The following is a 17,666-nucleotide window of genomic DNA, read 5'->3' as shown; positions in this document are numbered from 1 at the left end:
GTGAGTTCTCTTTAGGGCCATTTCTTCTGTGGTTCCTGTGAGATGGCGCTTGCTGTGTCATGCCCTGGTATGTGCTCTTTTAGTGATGAACTAAAAGTGAGTATCAGAACACCATAAGAGGAATTCAGATTACCCCAGGTACCGCCGTATTTATTAGATGATAATGTAAGTACAGCAGACTGTCTCTGGAAAACCCTCAGAACCAACGGTCAGAGCTACAGTAATGCAAATGAATATGACTCTTTGCCTACATGACCAGGACAACCCTTATTGGCCTTCCTGTGGTGTTCTAGCCTTATAAAATCTCCCATCATTTAAGGTGGCATTTTATGCTTCAGCTGTGCTTCCACACTGGTTGAGAGTAACCACAGTCACTGCTGCTGAGCACACACTGGCTGCTTGGCTTGAGGTATTTTGTTTTCCTTTTTGTCATTTTAACAGTTCTGTCAATGCCTGGAAGACTTCTAGATGAGAAGGTGATTACAAAAACTGATTACACATTTTTTTTTAGTTCCTTTCACAAGTGGAAAATCTCTGCTGTCTAGGTTTGCACTTGTTTGACAGACCAGCCAAGGGATGCCTATGCAGAACCTGTAATTGGTTAGGGTTATTATTCAAAGTCAGAATTGCTCTTTCTCCTGAGCAGCAGAATGAAGTCACATGGGAGGTGTACAGGAACCTGCCTGTTTTCCATTTCTGATGGGTTTTTCTTGTCTGTTCCAAATAGACTTCTACAGCTGCAGCCAACCCTCTGTTTGGAGCCAGATGTCTCAACCTGCAGTTGAACTCCTGCTCTTGTCCCTCACCTTTTCTTTTCATTAGTGGTATCCGAAGTTTGTGTACTGAAACAGGGTCAGGGTGTGTGCTGCTCTGTTGTGGCTCTGCTTTGCTGCTTCCCTGGCAGTGCTTGACACCATGACAAATGAGCAGAAAAGGGAAAACTCATAGAACCATGGAGTGGTTTGGGATGGGAAGGACATTCAAGATCATCTACTTTAAGTCCCCTTTCCATGGGCAGGGACAACTTCCACTAGATCAGATTGTTCAGAGCCCTGTCCAGCCTTGTCACACCTGCAGGGATGGGGAGTTCACAACCTCTCTTTGGGCATTTTGTTGATATTAATGTTCCTCACTGAACTTAGGTCTTGGTCAAGCTTCATGACAACAGAGCTGAAGCCCAGCAGGGTGAGCTCCAGTTGTAATTAATGTGTTAAACATTTTGATGAGGCGGTGTGTTCTGGGTGCAAACTGCACAGAAACGGGAAGGATTCCTGTTTAAAACCATGTTGATAACCATGTTAATTGGCAAGAGTGGTTTTGAAGCAGAAGACGTTGATGCCTGCTTGGTCTTTGTCATTTGCCACGAGGCCTGTGGCCATATTCACCAGACACACCACTCCAGTGCTGCTGTTAGCTTTGTTATCGACTTGTTACCTATTTTCTCTCTTTGATACCTGCTGGGTTACTACCTTCTCTTAGAAACACATCTACCCAAAACCACCCACTCTAGGAACATAAGCAAGTACAAAGAATCAAGGCTGTGTGATCTGCTTTGAAAAAAGAACTGCAGGCCTCAACTCCTCCAGGTTCACTCATGGCCATTTCCTTCACCTCTACCTGCATAATGTCACTTTTCACACATTTTATTAGATGTACTTTTTATCTATCCTTTATATTTGTCCTTTGAAGCTCCTGGTTTCAGTACATTGGTGTGGGATTCACCCAGCTTCAAAGAAACAAATATAAATGATAGAAATTTCAGGCCTCATGTCACATTGTCTTCTTTGCTCCCAACAAATCTTGAGGGACCTTCACTTTTCAAGTCCAGAAAACTGTTCTAAGTGGCATAACACAATGAGAAGTAAATTACTGTCACTGCTGATAGTATTTTAATTAAAATTATGTAAAGCCAGATGTACCATTTCAATCTCCTACAGAACTTGTTTCTGTTCTCCTATTATACTTCATTGCTGACTTGCACATGTCTGTCTTACCCAGAATGGCAAGTTCTGTGTTGAAAATTTGCATTGATTGCATGAAAAAAACAGGATAGAAATGTTGTAGGATCCGCTGCTTGCACAACATTGCAAACATAGTTCTTCCTGAAACATAATCTTCTGGTCACTTAGGGCAATGTTTACACCAGTAAAGTGAATTCAGAAACATTGTCTCAGTAAACAGGACAAAGAACACAGAACTTTTTGTGCACTCTAGCACGCTGGGATAATATTTATCTTTTGTATATTTTTGGCCAGGAGAAAATTGGATGTTGGTGTCTGGAGACATCTGTGCATGATACACTTGTTTCATTAGAAATTGACGGCAAATCTGTTGTTTTAATGTGCCTACGCCAATTGTTTTTAACAGTTTTCAGATGAATGTCCTTATTCCTAGCTCATATAACCATAAAAGAAGTGGCTTTATTTTAGGTTTGAATACTTCTGGGATGATTGTGAATTTATACAAGAACTGTGTTACCACAGACATTTTGGGAAGTTTGAGAAAAATCTTTACAGTTTTGATAATCACTGGAAGAGGAAATCAGCCTCTAAAATGTGCTCCAAGATAGAACTGCTAAACCAGATATGTTTTTTAATTTTTAAGAGAACATGTTTTTGTTGGAATACTTACATCATGAAAGCTTTTCCAGAGCTTCTCTAAATGCCTGGTTTGTATTACTCTAGTTCTTGATCTTTATTCTCTAATTCCTGATTTCTTTATTCCTTTTTATAAACACCCCCCAATATAGAAACTGATCACACAAGTTACATATTTCAGTGCCATGCATGTGTACAAGCATTTGTGTAAGTGCAGTCATGAACTACCACTGTAAGTCTATCTGTAAGTACTGGGAAGAACTCAGTGAAAGCTCATTTCTCAAAACTTTAGACTGGGATAAGGGAAAAATTACTCACCTGAAACAGCAGTCTCTTCTCACAATTCTTCCCTAACTTCTGGGTCATAGAGTGGAGGAGGGATTACTAGGATTATGCACTGATTTCCTCCCTGCCTCTGGAAGGTCCATTAAGCCAAGTCCCTGAAAACACCAGAGTCGATTGAAGCTGCTTCTAATTTCCAAGACTTGGGCAGTTCAGAAGATCCCATGATTCTTTACAGAATTTATTTCACTGTATGATTTTTATTCCACAATAAACAGCTTGGTAATCAAAGCTTGAAGCAGTGGAGAGGGGAACATAGGTATGTGTCAGACTACCACACTGTATTTTGCTTCTGCTGTTTTTGGTTTCTTAATTGGCTATGTGTTGGAAAACTCATTTTAGAGGCCTTTCTAATAAACTTTCTCAGAGGTAAGAACAGACTGAAGTGGCTGATTGCACAGATATTCCAGTCTTGGAAGTAAATTAGTGGCAGAACTGCTGGAGGTCTGGTGGGGTCTGATGGCACTGGAAGGTGTGTGTGTTCCACCTGCCTTTCCTCACCAGTGTAGCACCAAGCTCAGCAGATGTTTCTCTGCCCCTGCAAACCCTCTTTTCCTTAAGCTGACTTGGCATCATCAATCATCATTTAAAATCAAGTTCTTCAAGTTCTTCTTCAAATTGTCCTTGGCTGAAATAATGCCAGTTCATGCTGATTGACTTTCATACAGCTACAGGTTATCAAAGCATATGAAGCAATCATAATTTTTTTAAATCAGAAGGTTTGGTTTTTTCCATTTTGCTGAGTAATTGATCAGAGAGTTAGTGTGGTCCTAAAAATACTTGCTGCTAAAGTACTAGAAGTGTACTGATTTCCAGGTGGGGAGCATTAAAGCCCCACCACTGGCAGTGTTTGCTGCTCAGTAAGGCGATTTCCTTTCATTTATTGTGAAAACTCTGTTTTGCTTGGATAGAGGTAACAATTTTGAATCCCTGAACTGACTCTGATGTTTTCGTGCTTATGAAATCCATTTTAATTCTTGGTTTGTAGAAACTGAGGTTTAATGAAGTAATGGTTCCAATTCCATATTTAGGCTGGGAGTGAAATACTCTTTGTGTAAAGAGGCTATTAAGCTGACAGCTGCACTTTCCCTTGCTCTTGCTCTTTTCCCAGTGGAGCTTCATAGTAGCCTGCAAGTTTTTTCATTTCAATGGCCTGGTCTATGGTAAAATGCAAAGCATAAAATAGGTTCAAAATCTCCTGTCTCCAAAGAAAGGATGTGTGGGCATTGTTTGTGTTTGCAGCTCTGAAGATACAACAGTTCTGGTTTGCTTCCCGTGTCACAGTCTGTGGATCACAGGGAGCTGTGACCTTTTCTTTCTTTTTCTTGTGTGTGTTTTGTGATTTTAGTAATAACAATTGTATAAAACTAATTGTTTATGTACAATGCACATCCACAGAGCTGTGTAAATTACTTTTAGCATAACAGGGCATTATTTCTGTTTTGTACAACCTGATTTTCATTGTGTACCATCTTGAAAGGCTGAGTACACCTCTGTACCTATTAAACATTATAGATATATCTGACAGTCCCTTCTGGTTGTTTAGCTAGTCCAATGTAATCACTGAACCATATTAGCATGAAACATCAGAGCATTTTGTGATCTATCTGTGGCCAGGCAATGCTTGCATGACTCACAGAGCCAAGGTTTCTGATGGCTAGACTGTGCTTCTACCTTAATAGTCACCTATATGCACACACATTATTTATCCAAGAGTTTTACAATTACACGTTGTTCAACCCAGAAAGCAATAATCAAAGGTTGTTCCTATGCAGAATGGTATTGCCATTTGTGATGTCTGTGAGGGAATTGGGCAGCAAACTCTGAATTTTGGTTCTGGGCTTCCATTAGAAACCATAAACAGGTTGACCATAACAGGTCATTATACTCTTCCAGCATGGCAAAAGGACCTATTTTAAAGAGCTTTGCAGCAAGTGGCTTACTCAGCAATGGTCAGAGGAGCTGCTGGCTCCCATCACTGCCACAAAGCATGGTTTCATGCAGCAGTAACAGCTGGGCTGCTGCCAGAGGGGCAAGACAGATGCAAACCCAGCAATACCTGGGCTCTGCATCTTGACTTTCACACACATGGCCTTGCTTATTTTGAGTCAGGCCAGTTCCTTGGAACAGGCTCTGCACACTGGTGTGCTTCATGCTTGCCTCAAATTCAGCCTCAGCATAGAGTACAGGTTTGGTTTTCTTTTTTCTGGTCATATATGTTAGGCTCTAACACATTTTCCCCATAAGGCAGAAAATTCTGCTGTGAAGGTTCTAGGCACAGCGTGGGTTATTATTTTGTGCAGATTTTTCCTAGCCTTGGTTCTGAGGCCTGATTCAGCAGAGGTAGCAGAAGGAATCACTCAGCCTCTGCATGTCTCTGGGCTCAGCAATCCACATGTGGTTTACAGCATGCCAAACCCATGGTAGTGCACAGCCCCTTTGCCAGGCAGCACCTTTTCTTTGCTGTGTGGAAAGTTTCCCCCTGACAAGGAGGAGGCACTGACAGTCAGGCTGGTCTGTTTGAATCCCACAGGTTACCATTGAGGTGGTGGATAGCCCTGACACAGAGGCAGACAAGGACCTGCAGAAGGAGAGCAGCAAGCCCAGCTGGCCAGCCCCATCTCCCGACTGGAGGAACTGGTGGCAGAGATCCTCCACGCTGACTCGCATGAGCAGCGGTGACCAGGACTACAAGTATGACAGCACAACTGAGGACAGCAACTTCCTAAACCCTCTCGGTGGGTGGGAGAGCCATGCACCCAGTCACCGGGCATTCGAGTCCAAGGAGCAGCCGGAGTACGGTAGGTTTGTGTTCCAGGCCTCGTGTGGGCATCTTGGGATTGTGAAAAACAAGCGTGGGGGAAACGAGAATGGTGAGGCATGGCTGAGAGCGGGCCAAGCAAAACAGAGTTTTTCAACATGTGGCTTTTGTTCATCAGCTTTCAAATACAAATCTGTGCAAATGCACAGGCCGTACTGTGGTAGCTGCATTCCACTAGTAAGTCTATAATCTTGAAAATCATACCAGTTATCCCAGAAGAGGGCCTTTTTTAGCCCAACGTGTGCTTTTTTTAAAAAGTAGAGGAAACAAGGTTTCGTATTTATTTTTAGACCAAGGGTAAGTACAGATTTAGAATCATGTGGTGGTTTGGGAACCAGAATATAACTATTGGATAAATAAGCAAGATCTGAAATGTGGTAGTATTTGGTGGATACACAAATAAGATGAGTTATGTTGGTGCATGTGTGGGGAGTGGCATGTGCAGCAGGAACATTGTGTATTTGTGTGTGTAATATTCTTCCAGATGTGTCATGGGGAAAACAATTGTTTTCAGCTTGTTGTATGAAATAGTTGCAGAAACTAGAAACAGAGAAGAGCTACAGCTATTCACTGCCCCGACAGGCTGTGACTATCCACATGGGAATGACCCAAGGGAGGTGAGCTAAACCGTGCTCACAGGAAGAGCCCCCTGAATTTAAGTTGTGTGTAAATGCAGACTACTTTTAGTCAGAACAAGGTGTCAAAGCCATGGTACTTTCACCCTGGCATTTCTGGTTTTATTCCCCAGATGCTGCAGAGTGCCTGGGTGAAACAAACTTGTTCTTCTGTGATTTGACTAACTTGAAGTACTAGAATCTTAAAAATCAAGAGAAAGTTTTTATGGAATAGTGTATTTAAACACATACGTATGTATTGAATTTTGAGGCCAGAATATTAAATCTATCCCTTCTTTTTGCACCTATATTTATTTGCGGGCAGGGTTTATTGCCAAGAATTCATATCTTAGGTAGTTATTCATATAAGTTAAATAAAATTGCTTTCACAAATAATTGTGATAGAAAAATCATAGTACGAATTACAAATACGAAAATAGGAAGAACAGGTTGAGCTGCAGCTGAAAATCTAACATGGTATATTCAATAGTGTGCTTCATAGTGCACTGTAAACACTAGGTAGGTAGGTCGGTCCAAAAATTATCCTAGAGGTCCCTGCTGCACACCAGAGCATCCAGCTAACTGGAAACAACTCCTGGCTTTTTGTCTAACCTAAAATGCTGGCCTTGTCCAGGAGGATGCAGTAGCAGATCCTGCCCATGCGGGGTGTAGATGTTCCACCTACTGACATGTTCACACCTTTCCTGTGTGTCTCTCTCCCCTCCTGCCACTGCCAAGGGCTCTCCCTGCCCTTCCTGTGCCTCCTGGCTGTTTGGCAGGCATCGTGCCTGCTCACCTGCCCTCCTCCTCACCAACCACATGGAGATAAAAGAATTGGAGAAGAGCTGGGAAGAAGAGCAGGGCCAGGCATAGTGGGCAGATCACATTTTCCTGAGACATCTGTTGCCTTTTTTTGGCTGTTGTGGTGCCTGCCTGCTGGCAAATCCCAGAACCTCGGGTGTTGCACACTGACATTAGCTGTGTTCGCACCCACATCCCACTGTGGACACCAGATTCCAGTGTGCTGGCTTCCCCATCATCAGCCCTGTCAGAAAAGGAGGAGAAGCACATAAGGTCCTTGCCATGAGGAACTCACATCTAGGCAGCTTGCTCTGAGTGAGATATATAACCTCCCCATACTCCTGGCAATAAATGTTTAATAGCACCCCACAGAGCTGTTGTCAGTCGTTACATGTGGAACAAATCAAGTTACGTGTTCTGCTAACCAGCTCAGGAAGCCCACAGACAGCATGGCCCTGGGGGAAAGCGTGTAGCACAGAGGCCAGGGAAGGCAGGGATCCTCCCTGGGTCTTGCTGTAGCTTAGGTACTCTTACCTATATCTATAGAGCAGGGCTGCCTCAGAGCCACTAAACCAGATTTTGCTTTGCTGTCAGCGGTGGTGTAACCCAAAGGAGCTACAGCTGCAAGTTATGATCACCGTAAAATACCCCCTGTAGGCTGCAGGGAAAACCATTAAGCCAAATGTTCCCTCAACTAGGGAGGCCAGTGGGGAGGCAAGAAAGCTGGGACAGGTTCATGAGCTTTGTTTGGTGGCCTTCACATGGTGGGATGTGCAACAGTTTACACAGCACACAAAGGAGGCTGTTTCTGGAGGGTTTAGGTAGTCACAGCAGCATCAGCTTTTGTTGTGAAGACCTGGTGCCCAGTGCCTTTAGTTATCTGCCAGAAGAAAAGAAAATCATATTTCTTTTTCATAAGGTTCCTTCTAGTAAATAGTCGGATTTGATGTTATTTAATAATTCACATGAAACACTAAATATTGCATGTTGTTCTTGGTGCAAGAAAAGCATGTAGTTCCCTGTTCTCATAGCAGTATTCCTGAAATATCTGTTCCCTGTTCAAGGGATTGAAAAACAAAATTGTGATTTTCACTCATGACCCAACAACATGCATCTTGCCCAAAAACTGAGTACTGTTGTGTGTTTTGAAAAGATGAAAAAGAAAACTCAATTTATCCTTTGCCTGATTAGTCTGTGGTCCACAAACACATTCCTATATGCAGGGAAATAACGTGAATAGATGTGTACTTTTAGTTCATGACCGAGCTTTGCAGCTGAGGATCCTCAGCAGCCAAAAGGTCAAAAGAGAAAGGAAATATTTTTTCAAATAATGTTGCGTGCGTTTCCCTGAGGAGCACCAAGTGTGAAAACCATTTAAACAGCAGGCTTGCGCCTGGCACTCGGCCCAAGCTTCAGGTAGGGACATCTGGATTCCATTCGTGTTTTGCCTTCTTAATAAAAAACACTACACAGTAGTTTTGGGTAGTAGGAGTTTCCTCATTTCCTCCCTGGCGTTTGTCCTCCCACAGATTACATGGATGGCGAGGGCGACTGGAGCCCCTGGTCCCCGTGCAGCGTCACCTGCGGCAGCGGCAGCCAGAAGCGCACGCGCTCCTGCGGGTACGCCTGCACCGCCACCGAGTCCCGGACCTGCGACCGGCCCAACTGCCCAGGTGGGAATGCTCGTGGGAACTGCTGCCAGGGGGAACGGGGGCAGGTGGGCAGGGGTGGAGAGAGCCCTCCTGCACACAAAGCCTGGGGCCCGTGTGCTCCGTGGCAGGGTGAGGGCTCCGGTGGGAAGAAAAGATTTTCAATGCCATTTATTGTCATTATTATGATACACTGCTAGATGTAGTCCCTGGGACTTAAAAGACACCGTCCCCAGGGACTTAAAAGACACCATCCCCAGGGACTTAAAAGACAGGTACAGGCTTTCTCTAGGTCATGGCAGTCATTTTTGTGTGAGGCAGTCATATTTTCTGGGAAAATCCCTTTGCCAGGATTCTTGTCCTGGGAAGAATCTCCAGAGAAAAAGGAAAGCAATATTATCTCATTTGCTTCTCCTGTGTTTTTCTGCTTTGGAATGCGCTTGGAGATTGTTTATCCAACATGTGGTTGTTTCATTGGTTTCATATGAATTGTTTGACTTAATGACCAATCAGGGTCAAGCTGTGTCGAGGCTCTGGAAAGAGTTTTTATTAGTATCTTTTTGGCCTTCTGTCTGTATCCTTTCTGTATTCTTTAGTTTATTATTCTTTAATATAATATAGATCATAAAATAATAACTTAGCCTTCTAAGAACATGGAGGCAGATGCATCATTCCTTCCTTCATCTGGGAACCCCGCAAATACAATATTTGTGCATGGGAGTTTTGTATTCTAAAGGGTGTAATCTACTCCCTTGAAACAAAGTTTTAGAACTTCAAACCAGCTGTGCTGTTACCTCAGCGAGCTCCTGTTTTGCTGTGAAATGGATGGCATTGCTTGCATTGTGAACAGGGATGAAGACAACCAATAGTTTTGGCTTAAATATATTCAGAAAATACAGCCAAGGAGCCTTGCCTTAGCTCCTACCCGTTGACAGGATCTGACATTTTGAAGTGTCTTTACCATCACACACTTACCATCTTCACTTTGGCAAAATCAGAGCTGAGCACTCAAGCCTACATCATGAAAATTTGAAGCTGCTATGGAAAACTGTTTTTTAAATGTTGCTTTGTGTTTAAATTTAGACAAATTTGTCATGCAGTAGGTGCCACAATGCAGGGGATAGGTGCAAGTTCATTACTTCCCAAGATCAGAGAGAAGTGAAAACACAAGTCATGGTGGTATGCATTACTCTCAGTTTACTTAATGACTCAGAAAGGCAGAAATTCTTAATCTGGAGGTCAGGTTTTTTTTAATGGGAAGTGAAATGTCAGCAGTGCTGGAAAGGAGACTTAGAAGACTTGGTGAGAGAGTAGGAGAGAAGTTTCTGACTTGCAGATAGATCCATGTCTCCATTGCAAAGCAACAGCTGCGAGGCAGTTCAGGGAAAAATGTTTCTGCATGCTCTCATACATCCTAAAACCTCAATAATAAGGAGTTAATTCCAGAAGAAAGCAAGTCACCCCCAGTACATTTTCTAGTATTTATTACCAGCTAACACCAAAAAGTGGCAAACTTGAAAGAATATATTATGTCATATGACAGACCTCCAACAATCAGCAAGCAAAATATATTCACTCTTTGATGCTGTGCTGACATTTTCGAAATTACAAGGTCAAAGCTCAGCTTCTGCTGTTTATAATTCCAGCAGTGAATTACTGTCTTTTAATGGGTTCTTGGGTATCTATTATTCTACATCTAGTGCTGGAGTTAAGGCAAAACTCTATGATAATTTTATTGAAAATTGGCCTGAGGCTGTTTTGAAGCTTTGCAAGCCACTATTATGTCCCAGTTCAGGAGATCAGGAGAAATTTCATTGGCAAGAAGATGGATGGTGAATAGACTTCATTATTAACCATATAGTTATCACATATTAAAGATCTTTCAGTTCTCTTTAGAGGTCTTTAATTCGATGGAGAGGAAAGGAAAAATAAAACTAAAACCTGCTTGTGTTAAGCCTACATGGCACAGAAATGCTAGGCACATCGATAGGCTGAACTAAAGCAGCAACAAAAGGATGTTTACTTTGGCAAGATAATTTTTCTGGAAATCTCTCTGTCTCTCAACTGGTAGCAAACAATTAACTGGAGGCTGCTGGTAAATCCTAGTATGTTGAGATCCTGATATTTTATTTGACAGCTGTAAGTGGTGGGGATGGAATTGCTTGGAGAGGTTGGCTATCTCTTGCCTACTCACACCTTTTAACTCCCTGACACTGGGAGAGAACAAAAAGCATCAGTCTTCTTCCAACAGCATCATTCTTCCTTAAGAAATGATTGCCCACATACAAAGATGAGCTTCCTCACCTGTCTTCAGTCCTGTCACTCTCTTTTACCTTATTGACAGCACAGATCCCGTGGTCATTACGGTTTCAAAGGTTTCAAAGGAATAGTCCAGCAGCAACTTCAGAATGGTTCCCTGCCAAAACAAAGCACCTTGCAGAGCCTGGGGAAGAAGGGGTGGTAAGGAGGCAGCTGGTTCCTTTGTGTTTTAATGGGAAAACACCAGCAGCACTAACACGTGTTTGTCTTAGGGATCGAAGATACCTTCCGGACAGCTGCCACAGAAGTGAGTTTACTCGCAGGGAGTGAAGACTTCAATGCAACCAAACTGTTTGAAGTTGGTAAGCAGCCTAGTCAATCCTTCAGTAACAGATAAGAGACTTCCTTAGGATTTTTCTTAGTCCTGTGGGGTCAAGATACCGAGTTTAGCATTAAAAATGTCAATAGTAACAGCCATTTATTGTCTTGCTTGCGTTTGTGATCTGAAAATTTGCTTTGGTCATAGAATCTTTCTCCCCTTAAGTCCTGTGCTTGTTTCATCATAAAAGGATTATTTGTTGCCCTAATTCAGAGAAGAGCTGTAAGACTCCACAGTAATGGAGCGGGGGGAAAAATCAAGTACTCTTTATTATTTTGATTAAATAGCCTCGAATGGAAGACCCTATAAAAGCATTTTCATTTCATATAAAAGAATACAGCTGTCACATCAGGAAAAAAAAAGACAAAAAAGACAATGACTTTTATGAGCATGCATTGCTTTTATAGCTCTGTGTGCTGCAGTGGGAGTAGCCAAAGCAATTTTTTAGGGCATGGCTTGATTCTGAACTATCTAAAACTCAGTCCAACATCTGCAATGTTCTGATTTCGTCCCTTAAATGAAACCATAGCGTGGCCACTCAGAGACACTGGATGCTGGATTAATTGAACAAATAGTGTAACCCAGCACCTCCCTACTATGGTGGCAGAGCACAATAGTTAATGACAGCCAGGATGAGACTCTTAAGGAGATAGAAAAACAGGACACAGATCACTAAGTAAATATTTTGCAGGAATGTGTGCTGTAAGAGTTTCAGGTCCCAGTTAGTTACTGTCCTGCAGAGTCCTCTTAAAGTAAGTGTGGAGCAAGATGTGCAGGCGGTTTTTGACAGCCCATAGGATGATATAGACACCTTAAATAATGTTTTAGGTAGGAGATTCTGCCAAAAGCCTTGAAAAATAATGAAGTGCTGGTATTAAATATGCTACTGGTCTACAAATCTCTTTAATCCCAGCTATATGTCATGCCTCTGGCACCATAAACTCCTGCTGATGTACAGCCACTCTGATCTTATGTCACATGTGCCCTTTTAGAAGCTGAATCACTTTTGGCTGCATTTGCCAGATAAGATGTCAGTCTCCATGTTCGCGATATTGATGCTTGAAAAGTGAATATTAAATAGAAAAAAGTTGGGTTTTTTTTAAAGACTGAATTAGGGTCTAAAATGTATTTCAGAAAGAGTCATACAGGCCATGTTTGCCATCTTGGAATCTCTAGCATCATCTGAAACTTAATCCTTCATCATCTGAGTGTGTTCTGACTAAGGGTTCTAACTGGAGACTGGCACCAAAAAGGGAAATCACCAAATCACTGTGATTTCCCTTTTTCTGCTGCTTACCAACCCATGGTAGTATCTCTTGTGCCACATGGGGATACCAATAGCTTAATTAGAATTAGCTGGGTAGAAAAAGTGTCATGGATTCCTACTGACCTGGTTCTGCACTGTAACTCAGATTAGCACTGCCTGAGGCACTGAACTCAGGCCCAGGTGATTTTATCTGACAAGACAGCAGAGTAATACACCATGGGCAGGACAGCAAACTGTGACTGCCCTTCCTTTCTACAGCAGAGCACTGGTGCTGAACAGCTTCACTTTACTTAGTTGCTGTCACTGATCACATTAACTGGGATGCTGCTTAATGTATCTTAAGTTTCCATTTCCTGCCCTGCAACAGATACGGATAGCTGTGAGAGATGGATGAGCTGCAAGAGCGAGTTCCTGAAGAAGTATATGCACAAAGTGGTCAACGATCTTCCCAGCTGCCCTTGCTCCTACCCCAGAGAAGTTGCCTACAGCACTGCTGAAATCTTTGACCGGCTCAAGAGGAAGAACTTCCGCTGGAAGGATGCGAGTGGTCCGAAGGAAAAACTGGAGATCTACAAGCCCACAGCACGGTACTGCATCCGCTCCATGCTGTCCTTGGAGAGCACAACGCTTGCAGCGCAGCACTGCTGCTATGATGACAACATGCAGCTGATCACCAGGGGCAAAGGGGCAGGAACACCCAACCTGATCAGCATCGAATTCTCAGCAGAACTCCACTACAAAGTGGACATTCTGCCGTGGATCATATGCAAAGGGGATTGGAGCCGCTACAATGAGGCCCGGCCTCCCAACAATGGGCAGAAGTGTACAGAAAACCCGTCAGATGAAGACTACTACAAGCAGTTTCAAGAAGCAAGGGAATACTGAGAAGATTTTCCTTTTCTTCAGATGCAAAATAGCATTCGTTTCCTGGATGCCAAAGAACTGATGATGGCTGCTGCATTGGCTCCTGGACGGGGGTTGGTCAGTTCCTTTCTAATGAATGTATATAATTGTAATATAATACATAAGTATTTTTCACAGTGTGTGTAATTTATAAACACATATCTCTCTGTCTCACACACACCTATTTTTGCATACAGACATACATAAGTCTTGTCCTGATAGGATTTTATACTGCAATAACGTTCATGTAATGTGCATTTCATTTTATTTCCCATCTGTAACCTAATGAAGGGGGTGGGGAGTAGCTGCCATCACCATCAGGCCCCAAGGCCCCAGCTGAGGAGGCACATACTTAAAAGTTGTTATAAACAATAGGATTGAAGAATGTACTCTTCCATATGGGAATGGTTTACAAGATTAATGCACCTACAGCATCAGTTTTCTCTATAATTGGTTTCATGACCAGTCATATCTAAGGAGGGAAGAATTTTTTTTTTTTGAAGGGTAATAGTCAAAAGTGAATATAGAAAATCCCTACCAATTTTTCTCTTGGAATTCTTCCTGTCACCTTTTAGCTCAGGTATTTGCAGTCCACCTGGGGTAGGCTTGCAGGAAGATGTAGCTGTGGTTTTCCTACGGGCCGGAAAATGTCCTGGTGGAGTGGTTCTGCAAGAGTTACAAAGAGCCCCCTCCTGGAGACATCTCTGATACAGAGCTGCAGCTGTTGGGGCTTACATCTCCCGAGCAGCTGTGAACCTGTGAACTGAGCATGCTGTAAGTCTTTGGAGGAGTAGGGGCAGAGAAGGAATCCATGTCAAAGGACCAAAAAGATCACAGTTCCTTCCCAGATTTTAATATGAAGAATGTTTGGATCTGCTTGTTTCTTTCTTTTAAGAAAAGGAAGTTTATTATTTTAGAGAACAGTATAACTGGAATCCACAAGTTCCCTAGGATGAAAGATGGAACCAGCCCTTTTCCCCCATTTTTCTCAAGCTGAATGCAGTGTCCTACAGCAGAAGCTATTCTTTAAGGGAAGCTTTCTGGGAGGAACTACTGGTGTCTTAAAGTGTCTTAATTTTTTAAAAAAAGCTAGCATTATTTTTGTAAAGTATTTATTGAATTGTAACAATGACTCACATGTGGGATGTATAACATAAAAGGTTTCTGTAGATGGAACTTGATTTCCGAGAACACAACTGTTTTTAGGCAAAGGTTTTATTTCCAAATTTTTATAAAGTGCAAGTTTACAAACTGTTATAAAGCAGCTCATATCTGCATTCTGATGAAAGATTAAAGTTACACTCTGGGTAAATAAATACTTCCAGTTCCATCCTGTGAAAGACTGCCTTGCTGCAAGTCAGTGTGTTCATTTGGAAAACTAAATGTCACTAGAGAAATGCCTGTTTTGGGGTTATGTGGTCTGACACACATATATGGCACCTCACACAGAGTTAAAGCTGACCAGAATTGCAGTCAGCCTGAGCTCAAAGATTCGAGACAGACATAAAAGGCAATTCCCTCTGCTACATACAGACACACATAGATGATATTTAAGGTCCCTTCCAACCCAAACTCTTCTATGGCTTCCTGTAAATCTTGTCCATGTCTCTGTTGGCCTCTGGGGTCGGGTTGGTTGTGGGCTCACAGACAGGCACGTGCGTGGTGCCATTAACACAGCACAACAACCCCAGCTCTGTGTTGGCCTGCCCAGGTGGTGCAAACCAGGGGTTCAAAGGCACTCTGGGCTGTGCACACCCAGTCTGACCCGTGCTGGAGGCTCTGCCAGGTCTGCTGGGCTGCAGAGCCCCAGCACTGTGCTCCAAGTCTCCAAAAACACAGCGCTCCGGGCAAAGCCACCACACATCTGCTGAGGTAACCTCAGCAGCTGGGAAACTTGGCCAAGGCATTGGAGCATCCCAGACCCAGGCTCGAGCTGGTGGATGTGTTCTAGCACAAGCTGGTAGTAACAAAACATGGTTAGTTGAGAAAAAGGGTAAACATAGGATCACCCCTTATTTTTTATGGAAACCAGATTTTGTAAATACTTGCAAGGTCATACGAAGGCGCCACTAGCTCGTGGAGCCAGTTAAATTGACAGCAGATGGATGAAAGGCACAAGGAGCTCCAGAATCCCTTCACAGGGAAGACAGGTATTTTCAAGGAGAAAGCTCTGCTTCTTTCTTAACAATGTGCAGGGGGAAACAGCATTCTCAGGTTTCTCTGGGAGAAGGATGAGAAAATTGGTGACAATTCTTGACATATAAAACACATCCCTGCCCTTTGTGGGTTAGTAAATTATGGTGCTATTGAGAAACGCTAATACACTATTAATACAGAACATAGCACATAAAGTGTCAGGGAAGAGGCAAAATTATTCTAATAAATGAAATGACGCACAAAGTTTCAAGTCCTACCACTCATAATTTGCCAAGGCTGGAAACTCTGGGGGTGCCAAATAACTTCTGATAGGACCTACCACGTGTTTCATAGGATGAGTCCTGGAGTGCAGATTGAGATAGTCTGTTCTCCCAGGTAACAGTCTTCATTAAAAACAAAGTCTGTCCTACTTCATAATAAATTATGATCCATTCAGAGCTGGGCTGCTTATTTTATTTTATTTTATTTTGTCTTTTCTTTATCTCCTTTCCAGTGTCCAAAACTACATTAAATGCCTTTGTGTAGTAGACTTTAGCAAGGTGATGGAGGTTACCATTCAGCAGCTGATGGAGGCCAAATTCAGCTCCATCTTTTAAGTATAGAACTCTTCATATTAGAACAAGGCCCAAGGAAGGGTTTGTGCCTCACATTCCCAGGCACAGGGCGGTGGTTAGGAGAAGCTGTTGTTATATTTCTTACGTTACCACAGAAAAGACATATTGGAACACTCAACCAAAGACATGGGGGGGATTGAAACGAGCATAACTGAACAGGGAAACTGAAACAAGGAACCAGTCAAGTCATCCAACTTATTTTTAACCCCCGATCAATCAGCAGATACAGATTACAGCACGGCTTCTGAGTCAAGTTGGTGGGAATGAATCAAGCTGGCACAGCTGCTGTGAAAGATGTGTGGAGCAGTGCCCCGAGGCAGCCATAAATGGATTGAATTGTACCTTTGATGGTTAAAAGGATGAGTGGGCCTGGCTTCACATTGCCCGGACAGCTGCTGAGCAGCAAAATTCCACTAACATAACCCACAGTGATGCATATGGGTTATAGGACAATATAGAGAAAACCAGAACCATACACACATCCACGAATCCCCACAGCCCTGCATTAGTTACCAGCTGCTTTTCCCCCCTCCCGCTGTGCAGACTGGTTAGCACTGTCAACACAAGGCATTCTTTGGAAAAATGCTGGTGAGCTCGTGGGGCTGTTCCAGATCCAGCCATCACAGTGAGGTTGTAGGGCTGGCTGCAATGAGCTGCTGATGCACCTGACACATCTGAGCAGGGCCACGCCAGCTGAAGCAGGAAAGGGGGAAAGTTACTTTTTCCTATTGAAGAATCTGTCCTGCCTGAATGGCAGGGCCTTAATGCCACGGTGTTTTATTTTTGTGTTTGTCCCTTGCTGGTGGCAGGAAGGCAGTGAAGGAAAGCTGAGTGATGGCCCAGGGAGCTGCCTCCTCTGAGGCCTTCCCTTTCTCCCCTTCCTTCCTTCTCCACCAGGACACCCTGGAACCACCCAGCAGCCATGGCTCACAGCAGTTTGGCTTTGGCTTATGCTCAGCAGCAGAGTCACACACTCATCCATCCCTGGGAAAAGTCACCTTCAGGCTGGAGAGACCACGCAGAAACTGGCACCTGCTGTTCCTGGCAGAGGCAGGGAGCCAGCTCATATCCCACCCAGGCACAGCTACTCTGCAGCTCCACTGTCACCCACAGGACCATGCAGCACTACACAGGGGCAGCTCTTTCTCACCCAGAGGAGGAAACCTGCAAAACACATATGGACAAACTCGAATTTCTTCATGTCCACTGCATCCACCTGCACAGGCACCAGCACGGCCACATCCCTCCCCTCCAAACACACAG

The 17,666-nt window shown here is 43.3% G+C and overlaps 1 protein-coding gene across 1 annotated transcript in view; it reads left to right on the top strand.

Moving 5' to 3' along the window:
* The window catches only part of ISM1 (isthmin 1), a 40,574-nt gene extending 25,596 nt beyond the window's left edge, over nucleotides 1-14,978 (top strand). Inside the window, exons 4-7 of the mRNA XM_064415427.1 lie at nucleotides 5,473-5,740; nucleotides 8,705-8,848; nucleotides 11,356-11,445; nucleotides 13,097-14,978. Coding sequence (XP_064271497.1) covers nucleotides 5,473-5,740; nucleotides 8,705-8,848; nucleotides 11,356-11,445; nucleotides 13,097-13,614 — 1,020 coding nt within the window. The 3' untranslated portion in view covers nucleotides 13,615-14,978. The remainder of the gene's footprint in view (nucleotides 1-5,472; nucleotides 5,741-8,704; nucleotides 8,849-11,355; nucleotides 11,446-13,096) is intronic.
* Nucleotides 14,979-17,666: the final 2,688 nt, after the last annotated feature.

This window comes from Passer domesticus, chromosome 3 (assembly GCF_036417665.1).
Source record: "Passer domesticus isolate bPasDom1 chromosome 3, bPasDom1.hap1, whole genome shotgun sequence".
NCBI classification, from domain to species: domain Eukaryota; kingdom Metazoa; phylum Chordata; class Aves; order Passeriformes; family Passeridae; genus Passer; species Passer domesticus.
Note: the sequence above shows the minus strand (reverse complement) of the source record. Positions and strands in the feature narration are given on the sequence as shown.